This window comes from Oryx dammah, unplaced genomic scaffold (genome assembly GCF_014754425.2).
Source record: "Oryx dammah isolate SB20612 unplaced genomic scaffold, SCBI_Odam_1.1 HiC_scaffold_12, whole genome shotgun sequence".
In the NCBI taxonomy this organism is placed as follows: Eukaryota; Metazoa; Chordata; class Mammalia; order Artiodactyla; family Bovidae; genus Oryx; species Oryx dammah.
The window spans coordinates 64,401,433-64,417,324 of record NW_024070196.1 but is presented as its reverse complement, the minus strand read 5'-3'; the positions used below and the strand labels follow the sequence as shown (position 1 = coordinate 64,417,324).

At 49.0% G+C, this 15,892-nt stretch overlaps 1 protein-coding gene across 2 annotated transcripts in view; it reads right to left on the bottom strand.

Annotated features, from left to right (window-relative positions):
- Positions 1–15,892, bottom strand: part of SGSM1 (small G protein signaling modulator 1) — a 72,965-nt gene that overhangs the window by 15,296 nt on the left and 41,777 nt on the right. Inside the window, exons 13-20 of one of the 2 annotated variants that reach the window (XM_040250967.1) lie at positions 13,642–13,806; positions 11,646–11,781; positions 9,200–9,264; positions 7,154–7,299; positions 5,740–5,868; positions 4,484–4,666; positions 3,250–3,318; positions 1,712–2,302 (exon numbers count right to left, since the gene is read on the bottom strand). In XM_040250967.1, the coding sequence (XP_040106901.1) occupies positions 1,712–2,302; positions 3,250–3,318; positions 4,484–4,666; positions 5,740–5,868; positions 7,154–7,299; positions 9,200–9,264; positions 11,646–11,781; positions 13,642–13,806 (1,484 nt within the window). The remainder of the gene's footprint in view (positions 1–1,711; positions 2,303–3,249; positions 3,319–4,483; positions 4,667–5,739; positions 5,869–7,153; positions 7,300–9,199; positions 9,265–11,645; positions 11,782–13,641; positions 13,807–15,892) is intronic. The other variant, XM_040250968.1, reaches the window with a different exon arrangement.

Here is a 15,892-nt window from a genome sequence, read left to right as displayed (position 1 = left end):
ACTGGTTCCAAATAGGAAAAGGAGTACGTCAAGGCTGTATATTGTCACCCTGCTTATTTAACTCATGTGCAGAGTACATCATGAGAAACGCTGGGCTGGAAGAAGCACAAGCTGGAATCAAGATTTCCAGGAGAACTATCAATAACCTCAGATATGCAGATGACACCACCCTTATGGCAGAAAGTGAAGAGGAACTAAAAAGCCTCATGATGAAAGTGAAAGAGGAGAGTGAAAAAGTTGGCTTAAAGCTCAACATTCAGAAAACTAAGATCATGGCATCTGGTCCCATCACTTCATGGGAAATAGATGGGGAAACAGTGTCAGACTTTATTTTGGGGGGCTCCAAAACCACTGCAGATGGTGACTGCAGCCATGAAATTAAAAGAGGCTTACTCCTTGGAAGGAAAGTTATGACCAGCCTAGACAGCATATTAAAAAGCAGAGACATTACTTTGTCAACCAAGGTCTGTCTAGTCAAGGCTATGGTTTTTCCAGTGGTCATGTCTGGATGTGAGAGTTGGACTATAAAGAAAACTGAGCACCGAAGAATTGATGCTTTTGAACTGTGGTGTTGGGGAAGACTCTTGCAAGTCTCTTGGACTGCAAGAAGATCCAACCAGTCCATCCTAAAGGAAATCAGTCCTGAATATTCATTGGAAGGACTAATGTTGAAGTTGAAACTCCAATACTTTGGCCACCTGATATGAAGAGCTCACTCTTTCGAAAAGACCCTGATGCCGGGAGGGATTGAGGGCAGGAGGAGAAGGGGATGACAGAGGATGAGATGGTTGGATGGCATCACCGACTCAATGGACATGGGTTTGGGTGGACTCTGGGAGTTGGTGATGGACAGGGAGGCCTGGCATGCTGCGGTTTATGGGGTCGCAAAGAGTCAGACATGACTGAGCAACTGAACTGAACTGAACTGCCTTGGGGCAAAGGTAGAGTTGGGCCAGACAACTTTAGGTTTTTGGATCCAGGCTAGTCTGATTGACTCTTTGCGACAGAAATGACAAATTCTTCAAAAGAAAATGGATGTAGGGACTTCCCTAGTGATTCAATGGTTATAACGCCTCACTTCCACTCCATGGGGCTTGAGTTTGGTCCCTGGTCAGGGAACTAAGTTCACCAAGCCATGCTGCAAGGCCAAAAAAGTTAAAAAAAGAAAGAAAGTGAAGTCGCTCAGTTGTGTCCAACTCTGCGACCCCATGGACTGTAGCCCACCAGGCTCCTCTGTCCATAGGATTCTCCAGGCAAGAATACTGAAGTGGGTAGCCATTCCCTTCTCCAGGGGATGTTCCCAATTCAGGGATTGAACCCGGGTCTCCTGCACTGCAGGCAGAGTCTTTACTGTCTGAGCCACCAGGGAAGCCCCCCAAATAAAACAGGTACATGATCCTTGGCTCAGAAAACCTTTTCAGTTGACATTCTTTCCTGTGGGTTTTTATGGCAAGAAAGTAAAATATTTAAGAGATACTGGACATGAGTGTAAACCAAGATGTGCCTAAGCTTGGATTTGAACCCAGCACTGATTGTCTGCAAAGCCTGTGTTCTTTAAGTATTAAATTATCTTCTCTTCCAAATGGGTTTCTACAGTGAACCCTCCATGATAGGGAAAAGGCAATGAAACAGAAGTGGTTCTGGATAACAGAGGCTTGCCACCCTCCCGTGGCTGCAGAAAATGGAGTGGAGGAGAATCCTGGTGACTTACGGAGTAGGTGACGCCGCTGGAAGAGACGGGGGATGCCTCGCTGTTGGCCGAGGTGGTCACGGCCAGAGAAGCAAGCGCGGGGAAGAGACTCTCCATCTCAGGCTCCTCTGAGAGGTTGTCCTCACTGTCCACCTGGCTCTGCTTTTCCGCCTCGCTGCCCCTCCAGCCTTCCATCGCGGGGCCCTCCTTTTCGGGCAGAGCCACGTCCAGGCTGCCGGTGATGGACATGAACTCGTCCATGCTCTCGTTGGCCAGGAGGTCGCTCTCCAGGCTGTCCTGCACGGCCAGCTCCTCACGAGTGGCCTCGTCCCGGGAGGTGGTGGCCTCACTGCTCTGCCCGTCGTCCATGCTGCTGTCTCTGGGTCGAAGCACCAGGGGGGCGGCACGCTGGGCGTCCATGACGCTGTCTTCCGTGCTCAGGCTGGGTTCTGAGTGCTCCGAGAGGCCCGAGGAGAAGTTGTGGGAGGAGGGATGGCCTGAGTCTGGGGAGCAGGTGCCGTTCACCAGGTTCCCATTGGGGATCTTGGTCGGTTTCTCCTCCAGCCTGCCTTCTGCCTCTACCTGCTCAGCCTCGTCCACAGACTCAAAGACCTGCAGACAAGGTGCACAAGGACAGATGAGTTAGGATGTCTGTCATGGTGCTGCTTCCAGCACCAAGCTGAACAGCCATCCACAGGGGGCTGGTTCAGATATGGAACATGCATGCCGGGGACACTACACAGTCAGTAAAAAGATGGAGGCAGAACAAGGTGGGACATATTCTCCCATTTATAGAAAATTTAAAAGTACTCTGTATGCAGGAACAGGCATAGAAAAATCCAGAAAGAAACGGAGAATTGCAGTTGGCTCTGAGGAAGAAAACCTTTCATCACACAAAATCATGTGCACAAAAATTTCTTAAGTTAACTAATTAAAGGAACAGGCTTAAAAAATATCCATGTAATTAACCATGATGGATCGATTTTCAAGAACACTTAGATGAATATGAAATATTATGGAAAAGTCTCCAGGATATATATCCAAGATTTATTTGTGGTTATTTGTGTCTTTAGGGCATATCCCATCAATGCAGACTGTATAAGATCATGTCACAAGGTCACTTGAAGTATTTCTTTGGTGTGGTTATATCACCCACTTGATTTACTGTTAATTTCATGTGCTTCTGGTTTTAAAAAGATTTATTTTCAATTAAATTGCTTTTAGTCATGTTAAAACAAAACAAAACACTTTCCTAACTCCAAAGTCAAAACTAGAAAACAAAGTATATTCAGAGAAGATGGCAATGTTATTTCTAGGGAGGGCATGTGGGAATCAGGGATGGGCAAAACCAAATTTAGTTTTCTCTGCAATATTTTTTTAATAGGCAGAAGAGATTCATGAATTACTTGTGCAGGCAAAACTTCAATTTTTAATGGAAGTATAAAAAGCTAAAACAGAGAAATCTTAAGTGACCTGAAGATGAGGGACTTCTGATCCCATTATTCTGGGCTGGAGGGAGGTGGATGGGTGGAGAGGGGGCGGGGCCTCTGGAAGGTCACCTGTGTGCTGCTGCTGGAGTCGCTCTGCAGGCGGATGTTCTGGCGGCCGGAACTGCAGCTCTGGGAGGACTGAGAGGAAAGGGGGCAGGAAGGAGCTCAGGTGAGGCTGCATCTAGGCTCAGGATCCCTGTGCTGAGCTCAGGATGGAGTGCTAGGCTGGGAGTCAGAAAGTGTGGTCTTGTCTCTATTCCTAACATGAGCAAGTCCCCTCTCAGGGCCTCCGTTTCCCATCTGTCAAATAAAACTGGGTGGCGGGGGGCTCATCTCTCCTCCCTAGAGCCCCTTTGGAGGCTACACAAACCACAGGACCTCCACCTCCCACCTGCAATCAGAGAATGCCACTTCTAAATGCTCTGCACTCGAGACTTCGAACTCAAAGGACTGGCTGTATTAATGGCCATTCTCTGCTCCTTTCCTGTACACATGCTTTTAGTCCTGTAACTTCTAGTTTCTGTCCACTCTGAAGCTAAGCTAGGCCATGGGACCTGCTTCAGCCAGTGGGATGTTGGCAGACTCAACAGGGCAGACACATAGAAAATGCTTGCGCATTTCTGCTTTTTCTTGTAAAGATCTGGCTAGTCTGCTGGAGGATGGACGTGAGGGGCAGGGCTGAGTCACCCCAAACATGTGCGAACCCGACAAAGAACAACAAACCTTTCAACTGAGCTTCAGCTGACCACAGACTCAGGAGTGAAAAAGAAACAGTTATTGTTGGATGTCACTGGCTTTGGGGGGTTGTTTGTTACACAGTTTTAGGGTGGCAACTGATGGCTGATACATCATTGGTGAAGGGGACTGATTTTCTTTTCACCTCCGGCTTTTGGCTGCTAAACTTGGGACTTCATCAGGACAGATATGTCTGACCTGTTCACTGGAGCATTCCTGACATTCCAGGACATTCCTGACAGTACCTGGCATAGGGTAGGTACTCAACAGCATTTGCCGAATAAGTGAAGGTCTAATGCTGTGCTGAATGGTTTATATACACTATCTCGTTGGAGCTGCATGCAAATCTCCCTTATACAAATGGTCGTTTCCATTTCATAGATGAGGTAACTGAAGCATAGAAGTGAAGCTGCTTTGCCTGAGCTCCAGAGCTAAGAAATGAAGGGGCTGGAGTTTGGAGTCAGGTCTGTGCTAAGACACCCAGCCCTTGTCCTTCCTTCAACAGCCCCATGAAGCAGACCCCAGCCTTTACCCTCCACCTGGCTCCCCTAGGGCAGCAGCCCCTCACCTCGTTGCTGATGGTGGAGTCCCGGTGCATCATCCGGTGCAGGTGGCTGTCCAGGCTGGCCCCCGACGAGCATTTGGCCAGGGCGGCCGCGTGGGACTCCCGCTCCCTCTGTCGCACGATCGCCTCGCAGCCCAGCCACTCGGACATGGTCTGTGCGTAGCAGGCGTGAGTCTGCTCGTCCACCTGCCAGGGTAGATGCACGGTCAGCCGGAGAGAATAGATCAGTGGTTGCCAGGGGTCAGGGATGGGGGTGAGCGGGAGGGAGGTAGTGTGGCTATAAAAGGACATGAGGACCACGGCAGCACCAGAAAATGTCCAGCATGTTGACTGTGGTGGTGATACACAAACCCACTCGTGTGATAAAACCGTGGAGAACTAAATAGACACACACATGTGAACACAAGTAAACTGGGGAACCTGATCAAGGCTGACATATATATATATTTACATTATATATATGTGTGTGTGTATAAGGAAATATTACACAGCACACAGAATATACCCAATTTTTATAATGACTATAAATGGATTGTAATTTATAAAAACATTTTTTAATTGTTAAGCCCAGATGTCTGCACTGAGTAAAATATTTATTGAATGTCTACTATATGTCAGGCACTATGTTAATCAGTTAGTTTAACACAATTTTTTTTTTAATCTTATTTTTTGGCTGTGTTGTGTGCCATATGGATCTTAGTTCCCAGACCAGGGATTGAACCCATGCTCCCTGCATGGGAAGCACAGAGTCTTAACCACTGCACCGCCAGGGAAATCCCTAATTTATAAAAATTTTGAATCACTATGTTAAATGCCTGAAACTAACATAATGTTGTAAATAAACTATATCTCAATTAAAAATATATACATATTTAGTACAGACAACAAGAAAAACAAATGCAATAAAATATGGACTTCAACTGCCAGTGTATATCCATGTTGATGTCAATATCCTGCTTATGATAAACTGTATTACAGTTTTCCAAGAAGTTACCATTGTGGGAAGTTGGATGAAGGAGATAGCTCTGCATTATTTCTTACAAGTGCATGTGAGTCTATCATTATCTCAAAAAAGCGATTTGAAAAAATGACATCTGTGGCTTGTGCTGCATTTATTGGACGGCACTGCCCTCAACTTTTCTGGCTCCCCCATATCTCCCTGTCCCCCTGGTCCACCAAGGGAATAGAGCTCCCCCAGCCCCATGTACCTGGCTCTTCCTGTTGCCAAAGGACCCCACTGCCCCTCTGGGGTAACCTACCTCCTTCCTCTCTGTTTCTGTCATCCCAAACTGGTAGTGGCCCAGGAGGAAGGGCCACACGGCTTTGCGGATCTCTGGCTGGATGCCCCCATAGTAGATGAGACGCAGCAGCTCCTGCTCCTCGTAACTCTGGTAGGTGGGGGAGGCAAAGATTTGGTCAACACGAAACTAGGGCATGGGCTCTGTGGCCCAGTAGGCCCACCTCTCACACCTCAGTGATCATGCTGGGAACAAGCAATGATGAACACAGATGTCCATCGTGGCATCATATTTGAAAAAGCAAAACCCTAGGAAACCCCCAATTGCTGTTATTAATAAATGAGTAAGAAATACACCTCTATAGGGTCAAGCAGGGACTATGGTGTTACTGCAGCCCTGATACAACAATGCAACCAACGGTTGCAGAAGCGTTAGATGAAAAACATCCATTTTGACTATTTATTATTTCAGCCAATTTGTCCTTAGGATAGTGCTTCCCAAACTGGGGAGATCTCTAGGAGCATTTGGGGAACTTTCTTTTCTTTCTTCTTCTTCTTCTTCTTCTTTTTTTTTTTTTGGCTGCAACGCATGGCCTGAGAGATCTTAGTTCCCTAACTAGGGATTGAATTTGGAACCTCAGCAATGAAAGCATATAGTCCTGACCATCGGTCTACCAGGGAATTCTGCGGGAAGTTCCCAAAATATAAATTCTTGGGGTCCACTCTTAGAAGTGCTCAATCAGTAAAGCTGGAGTGGGGCCCAGAAGTTTATAAATCTTTTGCATTCTTCAGGAAACATGCAATCATGCTCACAGACTGCCAGGGATTATGAACACTATAACTTTTCGAGAAAGGTAAGCTGTCATATCCATTTAAATTTAAAATGGACATCAAACAGCTTTATTTCTAAGAATCTAAGAAAACTAGTACAGAAAGGTATGTGCTTATAAAGATGTTGACTACAGCACTGCTGAAATAATTTTAAAAAAGAAAAGAAACAGGAACAGCCTAGATGTCCATCATTGGAGGAAGATTTGATTAAATTATGGTCCACACATATATGAGGGGCTAAGGTTCTACCATGCAGTATTTCACCTAGAGATCTGAAAGATGTCCTTCGTATAAAAGAAAGTTGATCACTCAAAATGCAAACATAATGTCACCTCACTAAAAAATGAATTTCAGCTATATCTATATAGACATAGCTGTGAATGTATAAGTATAGGAAATGTATAGCAAAGTCTACACCAAACTGATATTAGTCATTAATTTAGGGGATCAGAACTGGGGGGGTATAGCAGAGACATGGTATTTTAAAACTTTTTAAAAATATGTACACTTGCGTTCTTCGTTCTTTGAAGAATGCTAAGAGGTCCCCACAGTCTCTGCCCCCAAAGCCTCTACCCCACAGCAGGCCAAGCCAGGCCAAGCCTTACTGTGCTGTCCTGAAGGTACTGCTCCCAGATCCTGGCTGTCAGCCCCTGTCCAGCATCACAGGGCAAGTCAGGGGATACAATCACGTGATTGACCAGGGCTGACAGGTGGGTCCTCACGGTAGACAGGTGTCTGCAGTAGGCAAGCCCTGTGGGGAGGGAGGAAGAGTGTCACTGCTCACCACGCAGCACCCCAGCCTTGTCTCACAAAGTCTCCAAAGTACTGTCCTCGCAATCTGCCTGAACCCTTGTGACCAGTGAATTCTCATCATCCCCCTTTTCCAGGTTGAGGAAGGTGAGGCTCAGAGGGGCAAAATTACTTGCTGGCTCAACTGCTTCATGGCCCTGCGACCCTGGGGAAGTCACGTCACCTTTCTCAGTCTCAATTGAGGTGATGCCTGCTCCTCTCGGGCTGGAAACCAAGGCATTTAATTCACAGGCTGGAGGCAGGAAGGGGCAAGTGATTCTGCAGGCTCACTGTGCCTCGTGGTGCCTCCAATGAATACCGAGAGAGAGAGAATGGGAGAGGAGAGGACTTGTTCACATTGCAGCTGGATAAAGAAGGCCCTGAGGTCAGTAGCAGGCGAGATGCTGAAGGCACTGGTTTGCTTTCAAAGATGGCCCTGCACTCTTAGAGGATTACCCACCAACGTGCCACCCTTCATCTGCTCCACCCTGGTTGCCTGGAGGGCACAGTGCCCGGCTGACATGTAGGATTCAGCAAACGCTAGCCTGTGTTTGCTTTGACTGTGCTCTTTCCTTCTGGTTATTCCCAACCCCCAATTCATCCTCAAGTCCCAGAGAGGACCCTGGGCCACCTGGAGCCTGAGGACTCAACCACCAACAATGGGGCTAATGACGATGATTATGATGACGAGGGCGCGATGGCTGACACTCACACAGCACACACTGTGCCCCAGGGTGCTGCTCCCAGAGCTTAGAGAGCTTAGTTGATTCTCACTACAACCCTATGAAGCAGGTCCTCTAACTATGCCCATCTTACAGATGGGGACACCGAGGCACAGTCTGCCTGTGTCACTTGCCCAGGTCACGGTGCTAGGTGTGGAGTTGGGACATGAACGCAGACCATCTGCTCCAGAACCTGGGCTCTCAACCACCGTCAGGGAGGAGCCACAGCACGTGAGGGCATCAAGCCCCCCTTGACTCCCACCCCTCCTCCCAGGAAGCTCCTCCACTGTGGTTTCATAAATACTTGCCCAGAGCCTCCTCCACGCCAGGCCCTGCATCAGGCACTGTGGATGGACGGTAACAGAACAGGCAAAAAGCCTGACCTTGGGGAGCTCACGCTTTCCCTATGAGCTCTTTTCAGGCTGATATGACCTGCACTATTTTTTGACAGGCCCACGCAGGATGTAGTAACACTTTTCTAGATTTCCTTAAAATATACACATGTTTTATCTTCCCCATCTAGGCTGTGAGGTGGGGGATATAAAACCTGCTAAGAATCGAAATAGGAGAGTGGAAAAAACAGAGCCTTCACAGGCCCGGGTTTGAGAGTTCCAGCTCTGCTGGTTATTTGCTGTGTGACCCTGGGCGAGTCCCTTTGCCTCAGTTTCCTCATCTGTTAACTGGAAATCATCAGAGCACCTGTGTTATTAATTTACTTGTCAAGTTCTTGGGAAGGCATTAGGCCGTCTTACTCTTCTGCTTCTGCCTACAGGAAGAGAACTGACATCCATTGAGCACCAGCCTCAAGCAACATCAGGTGCTTTATGTATGTTTCCATTTAATCCTGAAAACACACCCTCTAAGGTGGGAAGTAGAGATGCAATGGTAATGAAACCTTGCTCCTTCCAGCAAGGAGCCCCATTGTTCACTGTCTTCTCTTAGAACCAAGGGAGAAATTTTATGTCCGATCTGTAAAAGAGGAAATTGAGGCTCAGGGAGGTTAATGTAACTTAACCAGCACTAGACACCTAGGAAACGGAGGCGCAGAGCCAGGCTCATTTCCCGGATACTGCTGATAGGCAGTAGGCACTGAATCAATGCTCCCTGGAGACAAAAACGGCAAATAAGGCCAATACGCACATCCATAGAAGGCTCTGGAAAGGATCTGGTACTTCATATTGTCACAGAGAAGCTTCAAGGGAGCCCTGCAGGTGGAGCAAAAGGAAGACACTTAGTACAGACCCACACATGGGCCGGGCTTGCTGGACAGGAGCGTAACTCGTTATCTCTGGGGAGCAGATGAGAAGCAGCCAGTCAGGGAGACCAGGGCAACTGTTGTTTCCACCTGCGCAGCATCACTGCCCCTTCTTCTTGGAAGCTTCCTCCTTCCCAATTCTGTTCCTACGCTTTGGGTGGGGCTGATTTCACCCATGTACATGACTCAGCTTGGAGTCACAGTGATTGGGTCAGAGAGGAGGTCACATGATTCAACCTGGGCCAGTGAGAATCAACCCTGGGATTTTTGTTGAACTACTAGAAAAATGACACTCTTTTTTACTTGGGGTCCTAAGCCAGTGGGATACAGAGCAGCAGCTGCTAGGGTCCATTTTTCCTGCTGCATAGGAAGGGCCTGCCTGAGAATGAAACCGTCCTAGAGATAAGCAGAGCCGAGAGCTCAAGAAACACGTTCCTGTGTGGAGCACCTGGATCCAGCCATGCCTGAAGCCCCCATGCTGCTGGATGTCTCAGTTCTATCAGTACGTCTTCTTTTTCATTTGCACCAGTTGGAAGTGGGTTTCCATCACCAGCAGAAAATGTGCTGACTTCTATAGTGACCCAGCTGAACCCAAGAGGAGCCAGTCTGGGATTCAGAGTCTGGCTAATTGCAAAGCAGGTAATGCCTCAGAGAGTATTCCCTGCATGGGAATTTGAGGGCAGGGGGCTGTTTTGGGTGAAAGAGGAGAGAGGAATATGGCCTCAGAACTGATGGGGAAATGGGACTGCTAAAGGAGTGTGGTGCATTCTTGGAGAGAACAGAGTAGAAGGATGTCACACCCATTAAAAGCCCAGGGAGACCGGGAAGGAGGCATGACTGAAGTCCTCCAGGCATGCACGAGGAGGCATTAAGCATTCAAGTCACCCTCTTTGTGCCCTCAGGCTGGTGAGGCTCAGGCATCCTCAGGTTACAGAAGGGCAGCGTCACACCAATCGCTGCCCCCTGGAGTGGCCCTGGCTATCTGTAAGGTGGCGAGTTCCCCATCACTGCAGCTGTGGAAGCAGATGCTGTGAGTGGGGGTATTGGGCTAGAACAGCATTTGTCAATGGTCCGTGGACCATCAGTCACAGAATCACTTGGGGTTTCTCCAGCATGTGGATTCCTAGGTCCTGCACAGATCTACCCAATTGGGATCTCTGGGAAGTGATCGAGGAAGCAGTCTGTGATCCCCAAGGTGATTCTGATGGATATTAAATGTGAGGATCTCTAGCCATTTCAGTGCTTCTCAAGTTTAAAAGCACACACACCGTCTTGGGACCCTAGGTGATGTGTTAAATGCAGATTCAGCTTCAGCAGTTCTGGGGTGAGGGGCAGAGAATCTGTTCAGGTGATGATGCTGCTGGTCCACAGACCACACACTGAGAGCCAGGAGTTCTGTGGCTTCACAGATTTGCTGTTGGCCCCCACTTATATTCCTATGGCTGAAGAATGGACCATTCACTGGGACAGAGGCCCAGCAAGGAAAAAAAGGATTCCACTCTCCCAGGCCAGGTCAGGCTGGGTCAGTGGGAAATATGACCAGTCTCATGAATGGGCTGAGTAGTCCTGAGAAGACAGAGGTCTGCAGACAAGGAGAGAGGTCAAGGATTTAACTTTGTGCAACAAATTTAAGAAGTGTCATTTACTGAATATCACCATGTGCCTGGTACATGGGCTGCCACTTTTAAACCATTATCTGATTTGTCCTTAAGACAGCTAAATATAGAAAGCATTTCCCTTAGTCACTGGGATTTGCAATATTCAAGATGGTGCTGACTTCACCTGCCAGGGCCATGAACGTAGAAAAAGCAAAGACCCCTGCTGATGCACGGCAGAGACTCAGCATGCATGATAAGTAATTTTTGTTGTAATAAATCACTGAGATTTTAGGACTGTTTGTTACAGCGACAGCACCCTGTTGATCCTGACTGATATATATAAGGAAGCTGGGACTTCACAAGGCTAGGATTTAACCGAGATCTGAATGATTCTATGTCGCTGTTGTCGTTGCTTAGTTGCTCAGTCATGTCTGACTCTGCGACCCCATAGACTGTAGCCCCGCCAGGCTCCTCTGTCCGTGGGATTTCCCAGGCAGGAATACTGGAGTGGGTTGCCATTTCCTTCTGCAGGGGATCTCACCCACCCAGGGATCGAACCCATGTCTCCTGCATTGACGGGTGGGCTGTTCACTGCTGAGCCACCAGGGAGGCCCTGGATGCTTCTATAGCCTATGTTAACTCCCCTGAATCCAGCGCAGGACAAGAAGCGGGTGCCTGCACACCCCCAGTCAGTGCTTGCGTTTCTTCCGTCCACAGCCCAAGCCCCTCATACCGCTCATGGTTGCAGCCGCTGGTTGAGCCACCATCAGCCGAGCCGCTCTGCGAACAGGAGGAACAGGACTGCCGGGGGCTGGGTTGCCACAGGGATGGCAGGTTGCTCACAGAGACATCCATTAGGTCCTGGGGAACTGTGGTGGTAGAAAGGGCAGAGGAAGAGCCCCGGTAAAGCTTCTGAGGGACACAAAAACTTCACCCCAAAGCAAGCAGCTCACCCCCACACCAGCACGGGGACAGGGAAAAGACCCTGAATGTCACAGTAGGAAACAGCGACCTCAACCACTGTCTGACCCAGGTCCTTGAGCCCATCCAAGCCAATGAAAGCCACCACAAGATTTCAGGTCCCCGAGGTGACGGGAAGAGCTGATGGCAGTTGAAGAGACAGAAAGAGACCAGAGCCAAGTAGACAGGCCCAATCGCAGAGCAGCAGGCCAACCCACACCATGTTGTCATTCAGTTGTCCTCATGGGAGGCTGGCAGGAAGGAAGGGGAGCCTGCTGGGGAATCCTGGGGAGGACCCATGGCCTCCAGTCCCCAGAGGTAGGTCTCATGGGGAGCCCTGGTGGTGAGATGTAAGGGAGCCTGACTCAGCAGGGGAGGCAGGACACCCAATAGCAAGGGGACCCAGAGGAGTGCCCACTGATGAAGATGCCTGCACTGTCCATGGTCCTGCTCCTATAGCTGCTCTACCAAGAGAGCCTCAAACAGAGGCAACTCCCCCAGAACCATGTGGGGTGCTTGTTTAAAAGCCATATGCCTGTATCCCACCCATATGCATGACCTACTGAATTAAAGTCTCCTGGCGATACAGCCCTCGAGTCTGTCTTTCAAAAAGAGTTCTGAGGTGGCAGCCGTGTCTGAGAGACAAGGGGCACAAATGGTCTAACTCTTGGACACTGGTGGTTCCTGATCAGTTGCTCCCAAGGATATACCACTCATTGTTTCCCATATTGTTTTCTTTCCCAGCTCCATGGAAGCCACGGCATTTGCAACGCTGCAGAACAAACACACCAGTGCCCCAGGCATTACCATCTCTATGGTTAATTTCCTGGCCTCTTGGTGCAAGAAGGCTATTTTCTCTAGGACAGGACTTGCTGGCTATCTCCTATAAACGGCCAGGTAGACAATATTTGAGGGTTTGCAAGACATTGGGTCACCATCATAACCATTCTACTCTGCCGTCATAGAACAAAAGTAGCCAAAAAAATTGCAAACAAATGAGCATGGGTTATGTTCTAATAAAATTTCATTCATGGACATTATAATGTGAATTTCATACCATTTTCACATGTCACAAAATACTCTTTTTTTTTCATTTATTTAAAAACATCAACACCAATCTTAGTTCATGAGTGATACAGAGGATTCGGCTTTTGGCCTTAATTTGCCAAGCCCTGCTTTAGGAACTTAAGAGGGGCACACATTTGCCTGATGAGCAGCACCTTCTCAAGGATGGCTGGTAATACCTGGCCCCCTTGGGCTCTAAGGAGAGAAGGAGCTGTGGACCCGGCCCCACCAGTCATCACAGCTCCCTGTTGACAGCATCTGCCACACCCACGGACAGAACAGAAAGCCGCTAACAGAATGAGGTTCTGGGGGCCATCAAAAGTGGCTTTGTAGCAGACTCACCAATGAACTGGCCAAGAAAGACCAGTCAGCCCCTATAAAATGTTCTTGAAAACATTTTATGATAACATTCTTGAAAACATCAGTTCTCAGTCAACCTCCGGGAAGCACTGACCAGGAGATTTGCCCAGGTATGGCAAGCATCCCCCCAGCTCCAGCCTCTCGCACCCTGCAGACATCATCAGTGGGCCCCTCTGCTGCTGAGCCCACAACACCCCAAGCTGCATTTTGTAGCACAAAAGCAAGACAGTGCAAGGCATCAATTTTCCCTGCCTCCATCTCCCCCTGGGGACCAGGACTCAAATGACAACATGGCAGAGGTGGCCGGCACCCAGTCCCAGGGGTGAGGGGAGCCCAGACATTACTGAGGGACCGTGGCTTCAGGCGTGACGTGGGGAGGGTCGTGTCCCATCTGGCTTGCGCCCACCGGCTGCCCCTGGCCACCACTAACACGGACCGGCCTGCAGGAACCACCGTCCAGGCAGGGCCCGCAGAGATGGGGGGAGTGCCGCCCAAGGGGCTGGAAGCAACTTAAGAGACAAAAATAAAAACACCAATGAAATGGAAGGTCTGCGGGGGGTGGAACAGGACGCTGAAAAGGCAGAGGAACCAATTCCCCGGAGCTTGAGCCTTTCCCCTGTCCTGCTCCACACAGTTCCCTTGGCTTGTGTTTGATTAGAGGAAGAAAGAATGCTGACATCTATAAAGTGCCTACTATGTGCTGGGTGCCACACTATTCAGGGAACTGCCTCATTCCTGATGAGCTTGTCAGGCAGTGGTCTCCAACCTTTTCAGCTCCAGGAACTGGATTTGGGGAAGACAACTTTTCCATGGACTGGGGTTGGGGTGGATGGCTTGGGCATGATTCAAGTGCATGACATTTATTGTGGACTTTATTCCCATCATTATTGCATCAGCTCCACCTCAGACCATCAGGCACTGTATCCCAGAGGGTGGGGACCCCTGCTGTAAGGGATGTGTTTCATCTCCTATTTTGCACGAGAGAAAACAGAGGCTCAGAACAACAAGACAGCTTACTCACCCAAAGCCTCACCAGGTCGTCACTGGGATAACTTGTCTTTTTGGCTAAAGTCCCTTCTTCTCTTCCCACTAACAACAGCTATCACTTTCCGAGCTCAAGTCCTACCATTATCCCCTTTTACAGATTGGAAGACTGAGGCACAGTGAGTTTAAGCAGCATGCCTAAGACCACCCAGCTAATAAGTGGTGAAGCTGGGATTCCAACCCAGAGGATCAGACCCCGAGATCCTATTCATACCCTCTCAGCTGTTCTCCTGTTGGCTGTTGACTCCCTAAACCGTCCTTGCCCTAGACCAGCAGGTCTCAACTGGGGTGCTGCTGGCCTTCCAAGGGACACTTGGCGATGCATGCAGACATTTCTGGCTGCCACAGTGTGGTGCTGGTGGTGGGGACAGATTCACTGCTTGGCATCCAGTTACTGGAGACCAGGGAAGCTGCTCAGAATCCTAGAGTGCAAAGGACAGCCCCCACCACGAAGAGTTTTCCTTGCTGTTCCATCACCAAGTCGCGTCCGACTCTGTGACCCCATGGACTGCAGCACTCCAGGCCTCCCTGCCCCTCACCATCTCCCCAAGTTTGCCCAAGTTCATTTCCATTGAGTCGGTGATGCCATCCAACCATCTCATCCTCTGCTGCCCCCTTCTCCTCTTGCCTTCAGTCTTTCCCAGCATCAGGGTCTTTTCCAATGTGTTGGCTCTTTGCATCAGGTGGCCAAAGTATTGGAGCTTCATCATCAGTACTTCCAATGAGTATTAAGGGTTGATTTCCTTTAAGATTGACTGGTTTGATCTCCTTGCTGTTCAAGGGACTCTCAAGAGTCTTTTCTAGCACCACAGTTCAAAAGTATCAGTTCTTCGGTGCTCAGCCTTCTTTATGGTACAGCTCTCACATTTGTACGTGGCTACTGGAAAGACCATAGCCTTGACTATACAGACTTTTGTTGGCAAAGTGATGTTTGGTTTTTAATATACATCCTACAGTGGGGGCATAGGACAGCCCCCACTGCAAAGAATTATTCCATCTGAAATGTCAGTAGTGCTAAGATTGAGAAACCCTTTTTTAAACACACTGAGTTGGTGGCAAGGCAGACAAGGATTTGGGTGCAAGTTGGGAGATGCTTCCAAGAAGCACAGGTAGGGAGAGATAAAGGGACCCAGAAGGAGAAGGGTGAGGAGAGTGGCGAGTTAGTCACCATGTACGTTGCCGTTATGGACAATTGGCACTTGATCTCGTGAGGGGTCTCTCAGACACGAGCAGAACACACGTTTCAGAATGGTCTCCCTCGAGGGGTGAGGGAGCTGGGGCATTTATACACAGCTTCTTCCAGTCGCTAACTGCTCCAGGGAGGCACTGATTGTAGTCTACCCCACCCACGGGCAGAAGGAACCCTGGTGGCTGGAGAAACCCTTAGGCAAGGAGACACTAAGGCTGGCAGATGGCAGTGGAGCTGCACACACAGAGGGTGTGAGTGGGCGCAGCTAGCATCTGTTCCCCTGGCACACGCAGGGCCACGACAGGCTAACGTGGATATTCCCCAAAGAGGAGAGACATGGAGCACCCAGCCTGGCTCCCAGC